The sequence below is a fragment of the Dreissena polymorpha genome, chromosome 7, assembly GCF_020536995.1.
Source record: "Dreissena polymorpha isolate Duluth1 chromosome 7, UMN_Dpol_1.0, whole genome shotgun sequence".
In the NCBI taxonomy this organism is placed as follows: domain Eukaryota; kingdom Metazoa; phylum Mollusca; class Bivalvia; order Myida; family Dreissenidae; genus Dreissena; species Dreissena polymorpha.
This window is the reverse complement of record NC_068361.1, coordinates 65801687-65827633: the sequence shown is the minus strand read 5'-3', so window position 1 is coordinate 65827633 and position 25947 is coordinate 65801687. Positions and strand designations below refer to the sequence as shown.

Here is a 25947-nt window from a genome sequence, read left to right as displayed (position 1 = left end):
TTTTCAAAAATTAACACCGCATTAATGTTCACCGACATTTTTTATACAGATTGGATATTAATATTATAGAGCTTAACAAAAAATACATAAAGCCCTGTTCTCCCGGCACACGCGCTGGACACACATGTGGTTAACGTGTGGCTATGATCATAATTAGTGAAAACATCTTTTTGAATAATATATAATCATATCATAACGAAAAATCAACTTTTCTATATAAAAAATCACTATCGTTTTATTAATAACAAGGTATCCAACTCGAAATCATCCGAAAACGGGGTGCATCGTTTTGAACAGCCATTCCTAAATCAATTTTGCAGCGATTTTCATGAACCCGGTTTTATTCAACGCAGAAATTAATTTCCTTTCAGGAAATGTATATATTTTGTTATATTTCTACACATGCTGGGTCAAATTTTAAGAAATAACGCTATACACAATTCGCTTGACCCAGTTGTGATCGATCAGACCGTATTTATGAATGAAATCTCCAGTTGTAAAGACACACCTCCGCATTGGATCAATGAAATCACTCGTGTGTTTAAAATGTCAGTTAGTTGAAATGTATGTAAACAAAGGTGTCAAAATGCGCCAGACAGTTAATGTTGATGCATAAAGCAACGACAAGCACGGTAAGAATGTTTTTTCATACGTTTTATTGGCATCGCCCTGGAGGGCGGCGACTAGTATGTAATGCATTTTTTTCGCTTTTGGGAGCAGCAGTTATTTTACGGATCAGTGTATATATTTTTGTTTTAAGAATATCTTCCATAGTGGTGATTTTTCTGTGTAAATTAATGTAAATAAGTACTGCATTTGTGCCTATTACATTTATTATCACATTTATTGCCAATAATGCAAAGCTAATTGTTGTAATTAATAACTGATCCACAACTGAACACAGGGGAAAGATCACAGGGACTGGGCAAATACGCGAAACTTTCTGGTTTTGTATAAAAACAAATGATGTTTTGTATAAAAACAAAACATAATCAAAATATATTTATTTGGTGGTTTTTCTAATTTGCTTATTTAGTGGAGAATCAATGTAGTACGATATTTGACGACCTATCGCGCAAGCAAGTTTATTGGAAGGCGTAGTGGTACGAAAACGTACAATGTATTAGTTTATTAATACATGTATGCATGTAATAACGATCGCTATATTTACACAACTTCACCAAATTGCAGTACATAAGTGAATGTCAGCCGGAATAGCTCAGTTGGGAGAGCGTTATACTGAAGTTGTTTACGCAACAGTCATCTAAATCCGGGTTCAGTTCGGCGGCTGATAATATTTTCAGTCAGGTTAATAGATATAATAAAGCTTTATTTTATTTAGACATTTTAAAATCCATTTTACTACAATTGGACATTTTTATTAAAATTAATGGATGCAATGTGGTGACAACGTTAATTAAAATTTCTTACATCACTTAAATAGCTTATAAAAATACACGTGTTTTTATATTAACAAATAAATGCAAACAACACCTCTATTATCCATGTATTTTTTATGGTTGTCTATCATAGGCCTATCCTTACCACATATAGAGCGCGAAGCGCGACACGTATTATTGCTTGTAACAATGAGTTGCGATAAGGGAGGCAGCCGCTTATCAAGGAGGAGCTGTGTCCCAGCAACCCGTTTCCCTAGAGTCAAGCACTCCTCGGAGTGTTTTTTTTCAGAACCACATATAGAGCGCGAAGCGCGACACGCATTACTATCCAGGTGGTATGGGCCCTTAAGCATTATCCGACCATTACGTCCATAGTTGTCTTCCTTAGAATTTGAGAAATTTTGAAATCGTTGTTCGAAGTCCAAAATTTTTATCCGATTGTTCCCAAACTTTCACAGGTTTTTTTATTCAAAGAGGACCCAACCCAAACTCTACTTGAGCAATATCGGACCATAAGTCCAGAATTATGTCTCTTTGAATTTAAAAATAAAAGTGAAAAACTGCTAGGTTAGGTGATTATGTCAACATTTTTCATCAGATTCTTTCCAAACTTACAGTGTCTTCATATCAATGAGCATTTTTACCTCATTTAAAATGAGAAACATCGGGACAATAAGTCCAGATTTTTTTCTATTAAATTTGACAAAATAAACAATTTTCACTTGTTTAAAAGATTTCACATCTTTCGTCTGAATCTTTCCAAACTTGTTAAGTGTTTTTATATCAGTATTACTCGAACCCTATTGAAAATGATGAATATCGGAGCAATAAATCGATTATGATCTTTTACTGAATTTCAAAGTATTGTGAAATGCAGCTTCTTTATACAATTTACAGTTTTCATTCATTTTCCTTTCAAACTTTTACAGTGTTTTCATATCAATGAGTACTCAACCCCTATCGTAAATGAACAACGTAAGAATAAGTTCAGAATCATCTCCCCTTGAAGTTGAGAAAAAATATGAAATTACGCTTACAAGATGAAGCAGATTTTTAAAAAACCTACACATTTCTGTTCCATTAATGAAAACCGCACACGGATACCAGTAAAAAAAGGAAACCAATGTAAATAAAATGAACTATGAAATATTTGAGAGTTACAACACAAAATCATAGATAATGGTTATTTGGGGGTTATACCAGTATCTTTTTCTATTTTGTTTAAAATAATCGGACAATATATTAATATTTACAGTAGAAAAAAATCGTTCCATGTAACTTCATTGAGTGCCTTTTACACTGAAATTCCTGACGCCCTTTGATGCTTTGCATCAATACTTATCGTGTTTAATTATGTTATCGAGGTTCGTTAACTTTGCAGGGAAAATGCCCTTTACTCCGTGAAGATTTCAGTCATGAATACGGTCTGATCGATCACAACTGGGTCACGCGAGTTGTGTATCATGTTATTTCTTAAAAGTTGACCTAGTATTTGTAAAAATATTGCAAGACATAAACATTTCCAGAAAGTAAATTTATTTCTGCGTTGAATAAGACCAAGATCGCGAAAATCGCTGCAAAATTGATGAAGTAATGGCTGTTTAAAACGATGCACGCCGTTTTCGTATGATTTCGAGTTGGATACCTTGTTATATATATATATATATATACAAATTCAAGTACTTATGCACTTAATTGATTGTAAACAATGACGGTTGAAATCCGTGCGTGGGTATTTTTCTGGTAACCAAGAGCGGCGTCAACGTTCATGACAGACCTGTTTATATGACATTTTTTTATTTGTTTTTTCCAACTTGATTGAAAATTATGTTTATGATATTTTAATACATGTAGTAGAAATAGTTGTTTTCTCAACGAGGAGTACAATAGTTGTACAGTACTAGACACGAGTACTTGTAACTTTCAGGTTTCACTTTATACCACAGACATTATATAGTCATAAAATGATAAATATGTGTTTATAGACATTGTAATTATAGCCTGGTAAACAGACTAGAGAAATCTGAAAATTTCACGCACAGGTCTGTGACAATTGGGGTTTGGGCTTCTTTATAAATATGAGGTCGATATACAATCCACATCGGTAGATTACGTCTACTGTAATTATTTGGACTAGGGATGGACCACACTTCCAACACATTAGCCCCGTTATGTCCTGAATAAAATTCATGTATAATTTATTGAGTGCCAATTGCATCTTACAAATATCAAAAACATTCACGGCAGTCAATTCATTGTGTAAACCTACTGGTCTTCATGGCAATAATAAACGTATTTAGTTTAATGGAGATTATATAACAAAGGGAACTAATTTAGCTTATTCAGTTTACTAGTCAAAATGATTCGGATGTTTTCGCTTTTTTCCGAAAAGTTATTTATTCAACATACGGAAAATAAACGCGCGCCACCTGTTGTCATAATTTAGTAACTTGCATTCTGCTTAGTTGCCTTCTGCTTACTGTCTGTTGCTAACTGCCGTTGTTAATGACGCTTAGTGGCAAAACCGATTATGACTGGTTTCAGGAATAATGAACACACAAACATTGGATAGTCACCAAGCATGTTGCAACAATCATCAAGTATTACCGATAGAGAACAAGCATGTTGGAACTGTCATGAAGCATGTTTAGAATAAACATCACGCATAATGTAAATATATATCATGAATGATGTAATGTTGCAGCAATCATCAAGTATAAACGAATAGTCAACAAGCATATTGGAATTGTCATAAACCAACTTATAATACTAATCAGTCATAATGTAAATATTCACCACGAATGATGTAATTTTAACCTAAATACCCCCCCCCCCCCCCGCCATATTTCTGTCCAAACAATTACATGCATTGAGTCCGGATTTTCATTTTTTAAACGGCTAATATAAAACAATACGAAGATCATTTTATATTTTATTGCATATGCGTCAAGCGTGGCAAAAGCGGTTGTGCTACACAGAAAGCTATAAGAGTACATTTGCATGCAAATAGATAGACCCCCGGGAAGTCAGTTGCTATAGTAACAAAACATCCATGATATAGTTAATATGAGCCTCGCTCTGTGAAAAGGACGTCTAATGCATGTGCGTGAAGTGCAGTCCCATATTAGCCTGTGCGGTCCGCGTTAAGGGCCGTTTTCGTTTAAAGGAAGTCTCTTCAAAATGAAAATCCAGTTCATGCACAATTTGTCGTCCATCAGTAGCCTGTGCAGACTACACAGGCTTATATGCGACACTTAACGCACGTACATTAAACCTAGTTTTCTGAGAAAGAGGCTAATATATTCTCAGTGGAGAATGACAACAACACAATCAGTTGAAAACGAATTTGGTATCTTCAGTAACAGACTTTTTTCGTTGCTTTAATATTTGTAACCGACATCAATTGTGCAACGTTGTACCATATATCACGTTTATACCTTATGCAGCCAGTTTTCGTACATGATTGCATACAACCCGGCCAAACTAACTCAGATTTTTTACTCTTTGAGTTAGTTGAACTAATGAATGCAAAAAAAACATAACACACATTATTTACGAACAGATGGCTCCAGTTTAAACACGCATTATATGGAAATATTAATTTTTCTGTTGTTTAAACCGATCTTATAAGGTACTGTATTTACATATAATCGTCTTTAAAAAAATTCAAGACGACTAAGCTAGACACCTGAAAACATGTATATGGGTAAATGAAAAGTTTATAATTCATTTAATATAGACGGATGCTGATGAATTTCAATTGCATACATCATTCGGACACCTGGTTTACAACATTTTATTCAAATAGCCCTGAGTGAAACGTCGCATAACTTAAGTGTGCGCTCAGTTATGATTTGTACATTATTGCTTAATTCAGATTTGAAGATGATAAATGGATCGTTTAGATTTAAATATCATAACATATTAGACTTATTGATTATATTTGTTGCAACCACATTGTGTGGCTGTTTCAATACACGGTAAATAATGCACAGAACAATGAACAATTCATATAAGCCTTGTTCTGGGAAAACTGGGCTTATTGCATGTGCATTAAGCGTCATCAGGGATTAGCCTATGCAGTTCGCACAGGCTTATTGGGGACAACATTTTTCGCTTATATGGATTTTTTCGTTTTAAATCTAGTTTAGGCGTAAAGTTTCATCTCTTATTATGCTTGTGCGAACAGCACAGGCTGATCTGAGACGACACTTAAAGCACATAAAATTAAGCCCTGTTTTCTCAGAACGAGGCTCATATAAACTCAAACATATAAATCTTGTCAGTAACTGTAATGTTTAAAGGATTACATGTAAGACAGAACTAGTGGTTACACGTTTTAAGTATGTATGAATACAAACACATATCTAACACAGACTTGAAACTGTGGACGGATTGATTGTATGTTTGTGAAAGACATTTAGTTATTTTTACATTGAAAAGTTTAACGTTATGATTTTCTTCTTCACATTGCATGTCGAAACATTATATGGATAGTTCTACAGTTTGATCTGGATATACATTTTCTTATAAGGACTTTTAAATCGGCCACTAAAGCGCTTTTTTATTTAAAATTAAAAAATGTCAATGCATAATATTCATATTAAATAAAATTCAATTGCAAATTAAAAAAAATATATAGAACATTGACTTGAAGAACGACTACATGTTTCAAATAATAGAAAACCTTTTTGTAAACAAAAAAACCCATAGAAACACATGAGCAAAATACAAGCAAGCTATAGAGTTTACAGGAAACAAACAGCGCCAAGTCGGAAGCCGAATTTCTGTGATGGTTTGCCGTAATCCTTGGGCAAGAAATCGACAATGGGAAGGCGTGAGGACTTGGTTCGGATCTGGAATACTGTATGGCCTGATGTCTTGTCCTGCAACACGAAACACAGATTAAGTATGCAGCAATGTAGGCTACAACAAATGTTGTATTTATTATATATATTTTTTAAACATATGAAATCACGAATTTCTAAAATAGCCATTTTACAACAGGAACGTGGTTGCGATAACTAAAGCAATCGAGAACATGTAACTAAAACAACAAATGAAAAACTACGTTATTTACATCCTTATCCAATAAAAAACGATGACTTTTACGTCGTTATTCACATGAAATCATCTAATAATAATGATATTCAAATAGACTGTGGTAACGAATACACATTTTAAGAGGATTGACTGAGCGGAAAATATCGGTACCTTCTAAAGTTTACGTGCAAGTAGATTTACGCCTAAACGCGAAAGCATAGGCAAGTATTTTTTTAACCTAATATGACAAAAAAAACTTAACAGTTGATGATTCGGCAGTTCGTTTGAAAAATCGAGTTTATGTATGGTAATAATAGATAGGATGAAGGTTCGTCTTCATCGATATTTTCATTGGCAAACGAATGAATGTGGCTTGAATATTTAAACATTTTTTATTGAAAAAATACGTGCACAAACAAATAAGATATTAACAACCCCAAAATGTAAATTACACAATGTAATAGCAGCGTTGTCATTTAGCATTACCGCCTTAGAGTATTTTCACGATTTCTCTATTCGAAGACGTTTGCACTGAATGCAAATTATTTTAGCTAAAATAACGATAAAAAACTGAGGAACCCACCTGGCAGCCATCTTGGAGAACGCTGATCCCGTCAAGATTGTCGGTCTCAAACAGGTGCTCGTTGAGGCCGAGAAGAGAGATGGCGCTGTCCATGCTTTGAGTTGATTGGTCGAACCAGCCGCTCACACCTTCGCAGACGAACACGAAGGTCTGAGAAGCGGTGTCCGACTTCATCGAGAGGGAGGTAATCTGCTCATTGTAGCGGATCTAAAAAAATGATGTGAACATGTAGATTGCGGCAATAGCAGTCCCGGATTATCCATAAGGCAGAGAATGAAAATGCCAACGGGTCCCACGACTATAAGGGACACACGAGACCGTGACGAAATAAAAAAATGTACTTACTTACTAAGCGAAATCATAAGACTTGGCCTTGACAAAGCCAATAATTTTATATCAAATTTATTATTGCTGTCATCATTGGCACTGGTAAGCTAATTAAAACGAGTGTAATCGACTGGGTACTAGCATTCTATTTTGCACGAGGCCGTCTAGGGCCTGTGGCGTGGCATAAGTTTCAATGCATATGGGTCTACATTGTTAATCCGGCACTCGGCAATAGTGTTGGTGTGCTGGATCTGCAAGCACTGTATATGCTAGTACCAAAGAGAAACATGGGAGGTAATCAAATCGTTAATGACGGTATTTTATTTAGAGGAACAAGAGAGATTATCTGCTAATTGTATCAGATCTAAATATATTGAAATGTAAACTCGATAAGTATTCCCTTAAGCGAAATAAATTGAATTAGAAAAATAAAAGCAAACTATTTCATACATCTTAACTTTCAAATACAACGCAACAAAAGGTATCAGTCACAGGGACTACAATTTTCAGAAACGAACTCCTTTCATTTGCGTAAATCCAATTATTAATAGGATAATGTTTCATACCTCAAAGCCGCCTTGCATATCACTAAACCATTCATCGTCGCCATTCTTTGGCCAGTATTGCAGAGGTTTCTATAAAATAAACATACGTTTGCAGAAACAGTTGAAATAATCATTTACAAATAATACGCATGGTATAAGCATCAATTGCTTAACAATTCACTACATTAAGTTATATCTTAAATTATATGTTAAAACATGTTTCCTGTGTGATAATGTGCAATAAATGCATGTTTATTCTATGAAACTGCTACGAATTCTGTATTACATTTTACTATCTACAACCATGTGTTCATGCTCAATCTTAAAATGCATTTTTCCAAACAAAATCCTGAACATTTCCTTATCATATCATTGGTGCAAAACGGTACCATGTGTCATTTATAGTAAATTATATATTTCATTGTCTTTCAAATACAGGTGGTTTTTCTTCCATTACATAAACCTATTAAAAACTATGACCTTTTAGCATTTTCATTGTCTATTGGTGCATGTGAAGCATATTGTTACGACAGTTGCACTGGATATGGACAAGCGAACCAGCAATTAAAATCCATTTGAACCACGTTGTCGGAAAACAAGGCTAAGGGACTGTGCGTAAAGTGTCATCCCATATTAGCCGGTGCAGTCCGCACATTCTAATCAGATACGACACTATCCGCCTAAACTGTATTTTCGTTATAGAAAAAAACTTCCTTTCAGCGAAAAACCAGAAACCGTCGGAGACGGATGATGCTCCCCAAAGGTTTTTTGTCACAATATTGCACTACATATTCAGATAAAAGGAAACGTCTTGAGGGCACAGTAGTTGGGAGGACAATAATTTTTATCGAAAATTTCAAAGGGCCATTACTCTGTGAAAAATCATCCGGCCAGAACCCGCTAATAATATGCACATCTCCTCTTGGTAGTGAAGCTTCCCAATAAGGTTTCATTGAATTCCGGTCATAAGTTGCTGAGAAATAGCCCGGGCAAGAATTGCACTATATGTACAGTTATTGGAAAATTTCAAAGGGCCATAACTCTGTGAAAAATCATCCGACCGGAACCCGCTGATCACATCTCCTCTTGGTAGTGAAGCTTCCCATAACGTTTCATTGAATTTCGGTCATTAGTTGGTGAGAAATAGCCCGGACAAGAATTGCACTATATGTACAGTTAATGGAAAATTTCAAAGGGCCATAACTCTGTGAAAAATCATCCGACCAGAACCCGCTGATAATATGCACATCTCCTCTTGGTAGTAAAGTTTCCCATTAAGTTTCATCGAATTCCAGTCATTAGTTGCTGAGAAATATCTCGGACAAAAATTGTGCACGGACGGACACACGGACACACGGACGGACAGACGAAGCGGAGACTATAAGCTCCCCCCCCCAAAAAAAAAAAAATTGGGGGAGCTTAATAAAAGCAAAAAGTGTCGTCCCTGATTAGCCTGTGCGGACCGCCCAGGCTGATATGGCACGACAATTTACGCCCTTACTTAAGTCCCGTTTTCCCGGAGCGAGGTTCATTTTATTTCTGGCTGTGTTTATCGCCCCGTTCATGCACAAAGCTACCATATGCCTTCTTATTTCAACGGTACCTGGAAGCCTTTTTCACCAATTGGGCGTAAATATATTATCCTATTATCACGTAGTTACCTCATGTGTGTTGGACATGGGTTCCAGGCACGTCTGGCCGCCACCGGTCATGTTACAGAACACCTCAAAGGCGTCGCCGACTCCGCCGAGGTTCGGGTCAACCCAGTACATGCCTGTGGACAAAGAACGCAAATAAATTGGACAAGAGCATGTACTTGTCTACGTTAAGGTGTAAAACAAAAAGTATGAGTTCAATAAAAATGTGTTGCTGCATTAGCAGTTTTTGTCCACTAAGCATATATGTTCTAGTCATTCAGCTTTGTGTGCAACATATTTAAGCTATCTTTACGACATTACCAAATTGAACAATAACTATGGTAGAAATGGGTTATTGTTTGTTCAATGCAGAGTTTTATATTCAAATGAAACACGACATTTCAATATACATTGTATTGCTTTTTGAATTATGCCTTCGTTTGATCTACTATTAGGAATACATTTAACCTTTAAAGCGCTGGAGCTGAATTTTAAAGGCCTTTGCAAACAGTTTGGGTCCAGATGAGACGCCACAGAACGTGGCGTCTCATCTGGATCCAAACTGTTTGCTATTCTGATAGTATTCTTTGAAAAAAATTCGAAGAAAATGCTAATTTTAGAAATTCAACAGACGACATTTTAGCAGACGACAAATTTCCCAGCATGCAAAGGGTTAATGTTATAAAATAACGAGGTAAGTTTTTGTCAACCTAACGGAACAAAAAGAGAGTAATATAAGGACAGATACAAGTTCATCATGTGACCTGGCTTAGCTCAAGAAAAACGAGCATTATGCAAGGGGAAATAGCTTAGTCAATGAACAAAATGTATTATGTGCGAGGTAAGATAAAGAAGAATAAACGGTCATAATATGACCAGGCTTAGTCAATGAAGAACTAGAATTCTGTACAAGGAAATATAAGTAAAAAAATTACGGTCAGTGTGTGACTTAAAGTGATATTGTGGGCATTTTCACTGTTGAATTGAGCTGAAAAGAATTAACAGGTCAAAAGAGTTGGTTAAAATGTGGTTACTGAACAATTATCTGTAACTCAACTTATATTCGATATTATACATGACTCACCCAGTCCTCTAAGCCGAAATGATCCGTAAAACAAAATTGTGTCTTTGTGTCGTGTTAACGAATCTGCACTTAAACTAAATTTAGGTTCACATCGTACATGCATGATCAGTTGTCAAACGAAAGTACGGTTGAAATTCAAATGCATTATTTTTCTCTTTCTGGGATATTGTTTTTGTATGTTGATGCTGCATTAACAAATATAAGTGTATATGAAGTGAAAACATCAAAAATAAACAACGGTTGCGATAGACACATATAAACTGTTAGATGCCCATAATATCACTTTAAGGTAGTGCACCTCTAATGGGCACATATCCAAATATAATCTAATTAATTATTTTCTTAATCAGCATCATTTCACTGAACTACATGCAAATGTGTAGGTAGGCTTTCCATGCTTTTTAAAAAAATATACCGATTTTTTCAAAACCACCCCCACGCTCGGCTTTTGTCCAGTTTATTTTCACCCCTGGGGTATATAAAAGTTCCATAATTCATTCAAATTTCCAAATATGGGCATGCAGTTGGTGTGTACAGATGCTGTAAAGGTGTTTAAAGTTTAAACAAGATGAAATAAGTATTCTTTTACAGACATTTATTTTTTACAAATTTTTATCTATGGAAGAGCACCATGAAATGTAAATGATTTCAGCCAAGTAAAAATTGGGTCGGTTAAAAACAAAGTGTCATAAAATTCAAAATAGTATCATTTAAGTCATATTTTAAACTTAGTTTTTATAGAAACACTATATACAGCAAAAATACCAAGAACTAGACAGATTTACCGTTTACTTTTTGAAATAAAAATAAAAATGCAACATGCATGGTTTTGTATTTTCAACAGTAAATCACCCAATTTCGCCATAACGTTGTTTTAATTTTAATAATTGAAAAATGTGCATAAAAATTGCAACATATTTAACAATAAATATAGCTTATATGCCATATTAAATCAAATTACGTTAGAAAATAAATAAAACGCGTCGTAAAAAAGTATACGTCGTCGGCAGGATTCGAACCTGCGCGGGAATATCCCAAAAGATTTCTAGTCTATCGCCTTAACCACTAGGCTACGGCACCTAATAGTAGGCTCTTCAACCTTCGAAGAAATCGCGGGAAATCATTAGAGGTGCACTACCTTAAAGGGATCTTTTCACGCTTTGGTAAATTGACAAAATTGAAAAAAGTTGTTTCAGATTCGTAAGTTTTCGTTTTAGTTATGATATTTGTGAGGAAACAGTAATACTGAACATTAACCATGCTCTAATATAGCCATTATATGCATCTTTTGACGATTTTAAAACCTAAAAATTATAAAGCGTTGCAACGCGAAACGATTGAATAATTTGGAGAGTTCTGTTTTTGTCGTTAAATTTTGTGAAACTACGAAGATTGCTTATATAAAGTATAAAATACGTCAATAATGTGTAGTCGGCGGAATAGCTCAGTAGGTTAAAGCGTTTTTACTTCAGGACTCTGGCAGGACTCTAGGGGTCACTGGTTCGAAACCTGCTCCGGGCAATGTTCTTTTCCTTTTTTAAATTTTTTTCTTGATTTTTTACTGGAGCTTTTATGATCCAATGTTTACATTTATCAATATAAAGCATTTAATGAAAAAGTGAAAAAAAGGTCAAAATCTGTGAAAAGGCCCCTTTAATGGGATCAATTGATTTCCAAAATTATCGTTGTCTAGTATATTTATTTCTATATTAAGAATATGTCTTACAGAAATTCCTTTTAGCAAACAGCGCAGACCCTGATGAGAAGCCGCATCATGCGGCGTCTCATCTGGGTCTACGCTGTTTGCCAAGGCCTTTTTTCTAGACGCTAGGCATGAATGGGTTAATTTCACATCTACATACCGTCCTGCGAGTTCGGGTAGGCGTTGCGGATGTCCCTGCAGCTGGCGGCCGGGCTCTCCATGGTTCCAGGCGGGAACTTGAGCTCGTCGACGACATTGGAGATCTTGACGATGTGGTTCCACATTTTATCCACGAACAAGTGCACGCCTTCCTTCAGGGTCACCTGGAATCAAGGTGATAAAGTAAAAATAAGCTCCGCTCTGGGAAAACGGGATTTTATGCATGAGCGTTAAGTCTCGTCCCAGATTAGCCTGCGCAGTCCGCACAGGCTTATCATGTACGAAACTCCGCTTCGACTGGAGAGAAAGCGGAAAATGCCGTCCCTAATTAGCCTATGCATACTGCACACGCTAATCTGGGTCGACACTATACGCACATGCATTAAGCCCTGCTATGCCAGAACAAGGCTCGTTTTTTTTATTCTTTTACAATTGAGGCTTAATATGTGAGAAATCTTAATTAAAGTTAACAGTTCGATGGTTTGTTTTGCTCATTTTCATACGTCGTCCATACCTATTTCGAAGAGAAGTTATTGATGGAGTAGGCGAAGGTTCATTTCATATGATACAATTAATAATTTTCGGCGCAAACTCAATTCGCAGTACTTGTTTTACCAGATTTTTATTTATGTCCTCACAATGAATACCCCTTACCCGTTTAGAAGAGATATCCAGAATGGTATTGGCAAAGTCAGACTCGAGGTCGGGGAGGTTGAGGAGAGCCGGATGTGCCGGCACACTGCGCTTCCGGCGCCCACCGACAATCAAGTTGCCGCCCGAACCCATGAGTTCCGAGGGGTAGGGTTGCATGGAACCCTCGGGGCCTGGCGGGCCGGAAGGTCCCTACCGAGGCAAAACACGTGGTTATTAACTGACCGCTATTACGCATGAAGGGTTCCGTCATTGAGGCAAATGTCTTGAACGTGTGTCTCCGTTATTTTTAGCGTTAAAACAGATATATGACATTTCACATCAACACATAATGTAAAGTCAAGTTATAAGTAAGCAAAAGAATAAAAAATAATGAACTAAAAATACATTTAACTAAATTATTAAAATTTATTACAAATATATCTAATATATAAATATGCTAATACAATACTTTTTTACAGATAAAAGTGATATGACACATATGGCAACGTGTTTGCATAAGAAAAAAGATTGATAGAAAAATAACTAATCTGAATGCAAATAAAGTGTTGGCAGTATTATATTAAACTTTTTTTAACTGCATTTAGAAAAGAGGACACGGTTAAAAGAGAGCTTCTCATATTACCTGTGGGCCGGGCATTCCCGGGGGTCCGTCCTGACCCTGTAAATACATTCGTGTGTTAGAGAATACGGGCTAGTTTCTAGAATTGTCTGAACAATATCTGATAAACGTACTGCATTTAAACCATAGCAAATGTCGTTTTAAACCGCCTTTAAATAATTATTGTGAAATGTCTTTTCTTCATTCACGCATCTTGTTTTGTCGAAATGTTAATGGATGACTGCAAATATTTTGCTAAAGTTTTATAAGATTTTGGAAACATATCTCCGAGCCTGGTCACAATGACACGAATTGTACAACACAAATTAATCCATGTATTCTTTCTTCTACATGTTTAATAAAAAGTATGGTTTTACCAATGTTATATTAAAAAATGCCGAAACTTTAGTCCGAGACATATATATTTACACCGAATTTAAAAATTAATATATTTGTGTTTGTTCGTTTTTTATATTAAATAATTATTTCGTTATCGGATCTAGAATATAATTAGATCCTCAGAGATTTCTAATGGCTTTTATCTGTATTACTGACAAAAACGAGAGTGTAACAAAAGAAAAATAATATCTTTGTTATAATGCGTTTCGGAAGACGTCAAACATCAGATAACTAGAAACAAGTAATAATTATTAAAAACTGTAATCTGTATTGTGAAACATTAATTTAGTATATATTTATGAAAAAAGGTTTGATAATTGGACCAATGAAGGCCACTAACATCTTAACAAAATAACATATGTTAATGTTTGCTACATATGAACACCGCTCTGTGAACACCGCTCTGTGAACACCGGGCTTAATGCGTGGTCGTAAAGTGTCGCCCCAGAGTATCTTGTGACGTCCACACAGGCCAATCAGGGACGACACTTTCCGTTTGTGTTAAAGTTTTCGTTCAAATGAAGTCTCTTCTTAACCAAAATACAGATAAGGTGCAAAGTGTTGTCCCTGATTAGCATGTGCGGACTGCACACGCTTTTCTGGGACGACACTTAATGCACACGCATTTAGCCCAGTTGTTCCAACACGAGGCTCAATATTTATCTGCTACTTACGGGTTCACCCTTGGATCCCATCGGTCCTTCGATACCCTAAACATCAAAACATTTATTGTTGTAATACTAAACAAAAACATTTACGACACATACATGCAGTGTTCGATGCGTATTTTTAGATATCTATGAAAAACGGGTTCAGTATTTGCGAACCCATTCTTAGAGTAAGACGTAATAATAAATACTAGAATAAGACGCCAGAACAGAAAATGCAATAAAGTTCGTCGCAATAAATTGTAACCTCCGTGCGGGGGTATTTTTAGCATGCGCATGTTCAAAAGAAATCGCTTAAAGAAACCCGACACGTGCGCTTGACATTTGCGTTCGTTTTCTACAATAGAGCAGATCTCAACTTTCTAACAATTTCTTATTTAACCCATTTATGCCTAGCGTCTAGAAAAAAGGCATTGGCAAACAGCGAAGACCCAGATTAGACGCCGCATGATGCGGCGATCGGGGTCTGCGCTGTTTGCTTAAAGGAATGTATGTAAGAAATATTCTAAATATAGAAATAAATATACTAGACATCCCTTATTTTGGAAATAAATTGATCCAATTTTGAAGAACGGGAGAGTCCACTAGGCATTAATGGGTTAACCAGAAACGGATGCGGTCAACATGCACACATTATTTAAACAAGAGCACCGCATAACGGGTGCCACGCTCGGCTGCGAAAGCATGTCAGATTTTTTTTAGAGGTCACAGTGACCTTGACCTTTGACCGAGTGACCCAAAAATGGGTGTGGTGTGTAGAACTCATCAAGGTGCAGCTACATATGAAGTTTCAATGGTGTAGTTGGAAGCACTTTTATTTTGAGAATCAAAGTTCAAAACCTTAACAAAATGTTAAGGTTTAAGCGGACGACGACGGACACGGACACGACGAGCTGGCTATGACAATACTTCGGGTTTTCTCCGATAACAGCCGAGCTAAAAACTAGGCACACTTTGTTGTATACAGATATCTAAATTCCTTACCAAATTTACTTAGTAAAACATTTTAATGAAATATGAACAAATCTCATTCAACATTACTGTTTGGATATTCTCCCTCGAATTTTTTTTAATTAATATTTGCACAAAGATCTATAAATAAACATGCATTGATATTGGAAACTCATAATAAATCTATTTAAACACGAAGAAGACGGCATATAGCACCATCACATTAATTTATTTACATCATTTCAACATTTTTGTTAAGAAGAGTATCATGTTAGTCTTATTTGTTTCTAATTTTCTCAAATTATATAAATGTCTCGAAAATACTCCTGTCAAGTTGAAAACAACATCCCTTTAATGACCCAATATACGACCCTCGTACATACGCATGAGCTCATCAAACACATGTGTTAACCATGTAAATTCGCTTATAGATGACGAATCAAGGATGTATCAGTAAATTTTTCATGCGAAATTTCTTATGATTAAGGAAGCATTTAAAGAAAACCCCTATCTTACTTGCTGACCAGTAAGGTCGCAGAATTTAATTATTTTTTTTTATAAATCTGATGCTAAAACTGTCCAATCAGAAATATTGTGAACAGGGACGAATCATCTGAAAGGAAACTTCATGAGAAAGGGCTCTTACTGAAAGTCCTGTTGCTCCATCAGCTCCGGGAGGGCCCGGCGGTCCGAGAGGTCCCTGAAAATACGCAAATTAGTCTTGTCCGTAATGGTCTAGAAGCTGTCATAACCAAACACCTTTTTCCACAGTTTAAATTAACGTGTACTGTATAATGAGACTAAACGATACATTAAGGTAATTAGGTAGATTTTTGTATTTAAATTAACCTGTGTGAATAAAAGATATTCAGACAAATTGAAAACCTATGCCTCAAGCTATATCATTTACTATTATCATGATGCATTAAGTTAACTTAATATATTTATGTATTTAAAATAAAATTAACGATATGTGTTACCAAATAAAAAGACCAAACTAAAACCATGAGTTAAGCTAGATTATTCACTAATATCATTATTACAACGTTCTGCATATGTAATCATGTTGTCCCATTTCATCCAAGTATTCGACGGTCCTTAACTAACGCTAAACGGACACTCACATGCTCGCCCCTGGCTCCCTTGGGTCCGTAGGGGCCCGCAGCTCCCGGCTCTCCCTTCTGACCGGGGTCGCCTGGTAGACCGTTAGGACCCACACGCCCATGGTGGCCCTGTGAAATGGAGCAGAGTAAAATTATCATGCAAGGATGGAGTTATCCGATCACGTGATGACAGCCGAGCCGCGTGGTACAATAATTTTCCTGTTGTTAAATTTTTTTATTTAGGTTTTCTTTTTATTATGAACCTAAACTTATACAGTATTTCAATATATATAAAAATGATATCACTGTTCATAATATAATTAAACAAAAATAGTTTCAGACCAAGAGGGATTTTCTTGTGATGGCAGAGATTGTATGTATGAACGACAACTCTGCGTGGAGATTGTATGCCCTTAAGAAAACTAGACACACCGACACATTAAATTGTTCTTAAGAATTTCAACAACAAACCAACACTCCGACAAACAGACGTACCTTTGTACCCTTCGGTCCTTGCTCTCCCTTCGATCCTGTAGGCCCAGATAGTCCCTAAACAGTATAGAAAAAATACACGTAGGTAAACAATATACCTAATAAACGTAGTTTAACAATAAAGATAATACACGATAATAGACGTAATTGAATAATATAGTTAATACACGTAGACTAACAATATAGATAATAAATGTAAGTAAACAGTTTAGGTAATACACGTAGTAAATAGTAGAGATAATACACGTAGACTTTAAAATTACAAAGGTAAAAACTCAATAAAATAAACATAGATAAACAGTATATACAATACACGTAGGTAAACATTATACAAAATAAAAGAAGAAAGACAATGTGCATAAAACACGAAGCTAAACAATTTAGATAACATACAGGGTAATCACTACAGAAACAACACAATAATATACGTAGGTATATACTTTATAAAACACACATGGATAAGCACTTTACATAATACACGTAAGTAAACAATATAGATAATACATGTGGGTAAACAATACAGATAATACACAAAAGTAAATATTGATTAAAAACGAACGTAAACAAGAAAGATAATACACGTTGATAAACAATGAATATTATACAGGTAGATAAACACTAAAAATAACACACGCACGTAAACAAGATAAACGTTGATAAATATTATAGATAATACACGTACGTAAACAATATAGATACTAAATAATATAGATAATGCAATACTTACAAAATACAGATAATACAAGTAGGTTTTAACGTACATATAATAATTATTTATGTGCTTATTATCAGATTCAGAAACCTTCCATTACCAATATAAAATCGATGCCGTTTTAACAGAAGAAAATTTCACAGTTTATTTTCAAGTCACAAGCTTTTAACTTTAATTCATAAGAAATAGATTAAGTTAAACAAACAGAGGAAGAATAACAATCCAATATATTTTATAGGGAATATTGTTTAAATGCAAATAAAGTGCATGTGCCTTTCAAGCTATTATCACAGGCAAAAAAAGACGTAAACGTTTGAATGAACAAAGTTCCGTCAACACTACATGTACTTACGATCACGCCTGGTTCTCCCTGAGATCCTGGGGATCCCGGGGGTCCGGCCTCACCCTGGAGATAGAGCATACACATGTGTTATGTTTCGTTCAGAGTTAAAGACATTCATACATGTCATACGTGTGTACACGTTTTAAACAAACTCTTCAGTTCATTGGGTGACTCTATCAACTCATTGAAAAAAAAGAAGAATTTATACATAAAATGTAATACAAATTTTATTATATTTGTGTATGTTTTCAAAACTACAAACATATAACTGAGCTACATTCCAAAACCACTGAACGCGCTGAAAAAAGTTACGAGTTTCTCCTTTTCCGGGTATGATTTAACTCATAATAACACGGAAATCAAACACATATCATGTACGCATGCGTGTCTGACACTTGAAGCATTCAAATAAGCCTCGTTCTGTTAAATAGGGACTTAAAGGCTCTGGGACAACACTTTCCGCTCCTATGGATTTTTCCTTTTAACGGAAGTCTCTCCTTAGCGAAAATCGTGTTTAGGCGGCAAGTATCATCCCTGATTAGCCTTTGTGGACTTTACAGGCTTATCTTGGACGAAGCTTTACGCACATGCATTAAGCTCCGTTTTCTTAAAGCGATGATAATTATAACAATCGAAGACAGTACCTGTTGGCCTGGCACGCCTGGAGGTCCCTGCTGTCCTGGTCTACCTTGCTCTCCCTGTGAGACATATTGCATACATAATTTGCAACATCTTTTTTAGGCTTATTTAGTATTTTTTAACGTTAGATGGATAAAATATTTTTAGCGAAAAATGGAAATGAATAGACGAAATAACGATTGTGGAGTTGACCGTCCTTTGGAATGTTTGCATGTGAACGACACATACTTAAATAACATAATATATCAAGTTGTACAGAAAAGTGGGGGAAAAGTATGACTCAATCATATACGTTATATTAATATATCAAAATTATTGAATTATAAACGGTTGTATCATATACAGAATATTAACATATCCAACTTATTAAATTAATAGTGCATTTGAATTGGTTACATCATATACATTATATTTAAAATTACCAACATATGCAATTAGCAATGTATTACAAATGGTTTTTATTTATGATTACAAACATAAACTTGTTTTAAATTCTTCAACAGTTTCGATAGTCAATATAAAATTAGCGAACTTTAAACAATTCCCAGTTTTTGCACCCGTTCATTTTGTACATAGAACAATAAGATGAAGTCAATATGTTCCCGACATTTATAAAGGAACCAGTTCCAAGCACAATGCGCAATATACATAGAGCAACAAGATGGAGTCAATAATATTTCCCCGATATTTATAAAGGAGCCAGTTCCAAGCACAATGCGCAATATACATAGGGCAAAACGATGGAGTCAATAATATTTTCCCGACATTTATGAAGGAACAAGTTCCAAGCACAATGCGCAATATGCATAGAACAACAGCCTACCGATGGTCCGGGCGGTCCCCTCTGTCCGAGCGGCCCCGGAGGTCCCGTGTCGCCCTTGATCCCTTGTTCTCCCGCCGGACCCTGGATTCCGGGCATTCCCTCTGATCCCTGCTTTCCGTTAGAGCCCGGAAGACCCGGGTCACCGGGGATTCCGACGGGTCCCTAAAGGAAAATGTATTTTACGCTAAGTAATTCATTTATGGAACAAAAAATTCAACAAGAAAGCTTTTTATGTCAATAGGTTTGCGAGTTTTTAATGTGAAGAAAACTCAACAAAATATAATAATTTTAGAAGAGTTATTAGTAATACTAACATCGATTACGTTTTACGCAGTTATTACTTATATCATCAGTAGGCAATTAGCGTATTTGTTTGCGTGCCATCGATAAGGATAATAATTATTGCCTTCCTCTGTTGGGATAATGGTATCAGGCAATTATAAACACATACGATATATTATATAGTATTTTATTTTAGGAAATTTATTCATAAATAGACGTTTACAAAGCCGTTGGTGTTCCATTGATACAAAGATGCTCTTATGGCTGAGTAGCTTTACTTATTTAATTGTTGGCGTCGCACTGGAGTGCGGCGACTACTATGTAATGCATTTTTTTTCGCTTATGGGAGGAGAAGTTATTTTACGGATCAATGTATATATCTTTGTTTTAAGAATATCTTGCATAGTGGTGATTATTTTGCGTAAATTAGTGTAAAATAATAACTGCATTTGTGCCTATTACATTTATTACAACATTTATTGCCAATAATGCAAAGTAAATTGTTTTAATTAATAACTGATCCACAACTGATCACAGGGGAAAGATCACAGGGACTAGGCAAATACGCGAAACTTTCTGGTTTTGTATAAAAACAAAACATAATCAGAATATATTTATTTTGTCGTTTTCCTAACAAAAGCGCAGACTTTTGCTGTTCGAGTTTTGGTTAACGCGTATTTTTTTCAATTTTACAAGACGACAGCGATTACATGGCTTATTGCTTTATTAATAACCGTTACACTACAGGCACTTATTGGCTGGGAATGAGATTTTGACCCATTTGGCGCTGACGTCGTTTCCATAATGACTTTAACTTGTGATAACCGTTTCGCGTTCTTTGTCAACACACTTCTTGAGATAAAAAAAAATAGTTTAATTTTGAAGAATAACCTAAACCATGGTAATTAAGTTTATGGAACAATACTGTTTCGTATTTTCTTATGGTTTTTCTATGGTTTAAATTAACCTCAGCTTATACATTGAATCCATACAGTAGGGCACAGTTCGACATTGTTCATTTTCTCAAAATTTCTGATAAACTTCCTGCTTTTTTAAAGGTGAGTTTTTCTTACTTTTTGAGTTGTTTTTCTTCAACAAATTGCAAATTTGTTGGTAAACTGAATCTCTTCCATCAATCACGGTGTGTGTATGAGCCGTTGTGGACTTGTGGGTGTCACAATGAAGATTTTAGACGATATTGCTATGTCAAGTTTGTGTGTTTTACCAGAAAATTTTCAAAATCTAAAACACTTCTCAATGAGTCAATTTAAAATTTGTTGTTGAACTTTTCTATTATGAAAGTAATGACATGTCGTTTAAAAGTCGTGTCCATATATTACCCTTTAGGTATTATTCTATCACTGTATGTACGTTTAAGATAAAGTGAACTGGATAGGGTTGTAAAATAAACATTCAAAATTCCTTTGCAAAACTTTGTGCAATCACACAATAGCATGTAAGCAATAACAATTTTATTCGAAGTTACTACACAATCAATGTGACAGCAATGTATTGTGTTATTCATTCTATTTGATAATAAGGGCCGGCACATCTTCTAGTCAGGAGGAGTGCTGGATTGGAAGTAAAAGAAGACTTACAAACTGCATTTTTTACCTTATATGTGTTAAGATTTTAAACAGTTTTTTCTGTGTAATAAAAAAAGATTATCTTATGCAAAGGATGTTTTGTTAAAAAATGAAAAAATTATGTATTTAAAGAAATATGTATTATGTTACAGGATGGACAAAAGTTTATGCTTTTGATAAAGCAGTCATGCCAAGGAAGAGATTAGCATGTAACCAGCAAAGTTCATCCTTTTCGTCAACACTATGGTGACAACAATTAATACATGTATGATAAAGTAATTAATAAGCATTATACTTTTATTATTTGTATTTTTTTTATTTAGAACATCAGGGTTTTTTTCCCAATTTTTGGGAAGATAGCCCATGGCTTTGGAATTGGGAATTATATCGGCATTTTCATGAAATTGGGAACATAAATTCATTAGCCTTTTTTTCCACACGAAAAGTCCACTGATTAGGGAAATACTAAATTTAACATAACTCTTATAATCATTCAAATTAAAAGAACAAAATCATATAATGCTTTGTAACATGTAATTGAAATAAAATTGCGATAAAATACGCATTAGACACTTCTTTCTAAAAAAAAATAATTGCTTTCCCAAAACAGCCCTTGTTTAAAAAGAGCAATATCGAAGCAATAAGTCCAGAATGACCTTCCCTTGAATATGAGAAAATTTTGAAATCTCGCTTGGTTACGCAATTAATTCCACAGTTTTCATCCGATTATTTCCAAATTTGCAAAGTGTCTTTATATTAATGAGGACTTGAACCCTATTGAATATGAGCAGTATCGGAGAAATAAGTACACAACAATTTCCCCTTGAAGTTGAGAAAATACTCCTTGTTTGCACGTTTAAGTACACAGTTTCCATCTTATTATTTCCAAACTTGCACAGTGTTCATAGCAGTAGAGCGATTCAGGCCCTCATGGGCCTCTTGTTAGGAATTGGATGCTCAAATTTAAGATTTTGATTTGTCAGATGTAGCACTTTCATAATATATGCCTTACTAAAAAAGTCTTTTTTTGGCCAGTTGGGTCAAAATCTCGTTCCCAGCCACATATCTTAGTTAGAAGGTGATTTTTCAAGCGGTTCCGTAGTGTAGTGGTAACACGCTCGCTTCACATGTGAGAGGTCCAAGGTTCGAGCCCATGTAGAATCAAATTATTTTATTTGTGTTCTATGTTAACTTTTTGTTTTGATGTAGACATTTTAGTTTAAATAAAAATGCTGTTTTATTGTAACCATTTTTTGTTTTTATTATGCCCATGAAATATATGTGTGAGAGGGTGGGGGGTGTTCGTAAACACGTTAAAACTTTTACAGTACATTTTTATTAAAATTAATGGATGCCGCATGGTGACAACGTTAATTAAAATTTCTTACATCACTTAAATATCTTATAAAAAATACACGGTTTTTATATTAACAAATTAATGCAAACAACACATCTATTATGCATGTATTTTTGTTGCTGTTTATGGTTGTCGATCATAGGCCCTAAGTACTATCCCGACCACATATAGAGCGCGAAGCAATGAGTTGTGATAAAGGAAGCAGCCGCTTATCAAGATGGAGCTGTGTCCCAGCAACCCGTTTCCCTAGAGTCAAGCACTCCTCGGAATTTTTTTTTAAGAACCACATATAGAGGGCGAAGCGCGACACGTATTACTATCCAGATGGTATGTACCCTTTGGTATGGACTTTTTTAGGTGACACTGTCAATGCGCATTTGGTGACACTTTTTCCGTTCGTTTAATTAGCGCGCTTCGCGCGACACGTATTACTATCCAGGTGGTATGGACCCTTTGGTATGGACTTTTTAGGTGACACTTTCAATGCGCATTTTGTGAGATGAAACAGATTTTTAAAACCTACACAGTTCTGTTCCATTAATGAAAATTGCACACGGATGCCAGTAAAAAAAAGGAAACCAATGTTAATAAAATGAACTATGGAATATTTGGGGGTTACAACACAACATCATAGATAATGGTTATTTGGGGGTTATAACACAAAATCATAGAAAATGGTTATACCAGTATCTTTTTCTATTTTTGTTTTAAATAATCGGCCAATATATTAATATTTACAGTAGAAAAAAATCGTTCCATGTAACTTCATTGAGTGCCTTTTACACTGAAATTCCCGACGCCCTTTGATGCTTTGCATCAATACTTATCTTGTATAAATAAATAAGTGCATGTATTGTGTTGGCTTATATGATATGACTGCATAGTTAACAGTCTGGTGTTTTTCTGTAATAGGAACATTAATACGGTAATAAAATCTGAATAACTATGCGTCAGTCAGAAAATATGTAACGACTGCTCATGTTGAACAAAATACCCCCAAAAATCTAAATAAATTGATATAATATTTAAATACCGCAGCAGCTAATATGCTCGCATTTAGAACTACTTTACTCACAATTGGTCCTGGCGGTCCTTGTTTCCCTTCGTTGCCATCCAAACCGGCTTCTCCCTAAATATTTAGAATCGCAAAATTACAGTTATCGCATGATTCAGGATTCGGATGGACTGACGGACGAACCGGTGGTGAACCGGTAGGCGATTTATATTGTGTTACTTATTATTTTATGAAGTAGATGAAAAATAGTTCTGATAACTCATCAAGATGGGTGGAAAAATAATGTGAAATATACCCTTAGCTTCTGTATGTGTCGTTTAACTACTTTTACAATTAATGAGACACTGTAAGATAATGATTTAAAAATTATTGGTAACTGAAAATGGCCCATAGAACAACATAACTTTCAGAACTAAGTCAGCATTTTTTGTCGGCATTTTAGTTGTGAAAAACAGACATCATTACATGAATTTTGTTTGGCCTTTACATTTCAAGGCGATGTCAACCTGTAAGGCTTTTCCTCCCAGCCCTCCCCCACAGACACCGAAAGGCAGCAAAGTTTATAAATGCAAATTGTGCGTTACCCTTTCAACTATCAACAATACATGATCTATATTACACATGTACACGAAAGGGTTGTCGAATGTTAACAATATTTTTCAGAGCCAGAAATACATTGAATACCGCGGCGCTAACCTTAGGTCCAGACTCGCCAGGGACGCCAGGGTTGCCCGGGGGTCCCATCTCACCCTGGGGAAAAAAGAACAGTTACAATGAGTTAGCTGTTAATACATGTTGAACAAAAATTCCGTGTAATTATTTGTGAATTGAATTATACTATACATTGAGCTCTTATTTGAATGATACGTGTATGGAACCTATCATTGTTAAAACAAATATTTTAAGCTCATGAAGTACCTATATATTGTAACAAAACAGTTAATGTATAGTCATTAGTTGACAATATTGTGATAGGACAGTACTTGTTAATTACACAGAGACGACCTAAGTGAGGTTATGGATTCAGTTATCATTTGGAAGTCGAACCATGGATTAATTGACCTTTTTCTATACAATCGTGTTGATTATAGATCAGGTTTATCATGCGAGGTTTAGAAAACAAAAATGCACGAGCCTAAATATACATACTAACTATCCATATACACGTAATTTACTAGTATACACTTCATCATTCTAATACCCTTAAATAGTTTATCAATATGATGCGTTATGTTTTATTTTTGTTTTGTTCTATAAAGCTCTTAAGTTGCTTATACTCAATATCCCGTGTACCTGATGTCCCTTGGGTCCGTCAAGCCCAGGGGGCCCTCTAGGTCCGGGGTCACCTTGGAGACCCTGTCTTCCCTCCTCCCCTGTGGCACCAGGGGGGCCGGGTGGGCCCTGGAATTTGATAAAAATAATAATAATAATAACATAATAATACGTATTTAACCCTTTACCACTTAGTTATTCCTATAACTTTTGCACAATTTCTTTTTGAGTAACGCGTAACACAAAAAAGACGCTAATAATAATAATAATAAGAAGAAGAAAAAGAACATCATCATCATCATCATCATCATCATCATCATCATCATCACCATCACCATCATCATCATCATCATCATTATACAACTACTATTACTACTACTACTACTACTACTACTACTACTACTACTACTACTACTACTACTACTACTACTACTACTACTACTACTACTACTACTACTACTACCACTATTACTACTTCTTCTACTACTACACATACTACTACTACTACTACTACTACTACTACTACTACTAATACTACTACTTCTACTTCTACTACTACTACTACTACTACTA

General features: G+C 35.2%; 1 protein-coding gene across 1 annotated transcript in view; it reads right to left on the bottom strand.

Annotated features, from left to right (window-relative positions):
• Window positions 1–4319: 4319 nt before the first annotated feature.
• LOC127837987 (collagen alpha-1(I) chain-like) overlaps window positions 4320–25947 on the bottom strand; it is a 55633-nt gene continuing 34005 nt past the window's right edge. Inside the window, exons 41-57 of the mRNA XM_052365453.1 lie at window positions 25396–25503; window positions 24799–24852; window positions 24163–24216; window positions 19863–20024; window positions 19045–19098; window positions 18410–18463; window positions 17349–17402; window positions 16875–16982; window positions 16397–16450; window positions 14806–14841; window positions 13757–13792; window positions 13135–13323; window positions 12482–12644; window positions 9560–9672; window positions 7920–7988; window positions 7027–7233; window positions 4320–6286 (exon numbers count right to left, since the gene is read on the bottom strand). Coding sequence (XP_052221413.1) covers window positions 6149–6286; window positions 7027–7233; window positions 7920–7988; window positions 9560–9672; window positions 12482–12644; window positions 13135–13323; window positions 13757–13792; window positions 14806–14841; window positions 16397–16450; window positions 16875–16982; window positions 17349–17402; window positions 18410–18463; window positions 19045–19098; window positions 19863–20024; window positions 24163–24216; window positions 24799–24852; window positions 25396–25503 — 1653 coding nt within the window. The 3' untranslated portion in view covers window positions 4320–6148. The remainder of the gene's footprint in view (window positions 6287–7026; window positions 7234–7919; window positions 7989–9559; window positions 9673–12481; window positions 12645–13134; window positions 13324–13756; window positions 13793–14805; window positions 14842–16396; window positions 16451–16874; window positions 16983–17348; window positions 17403–18409; window positions 18464–19044; window positions 19099–19862; window positions 20025–24162; window positions 24217–24798; window positions 24853–25395; window positions 25504–25947) is intronic.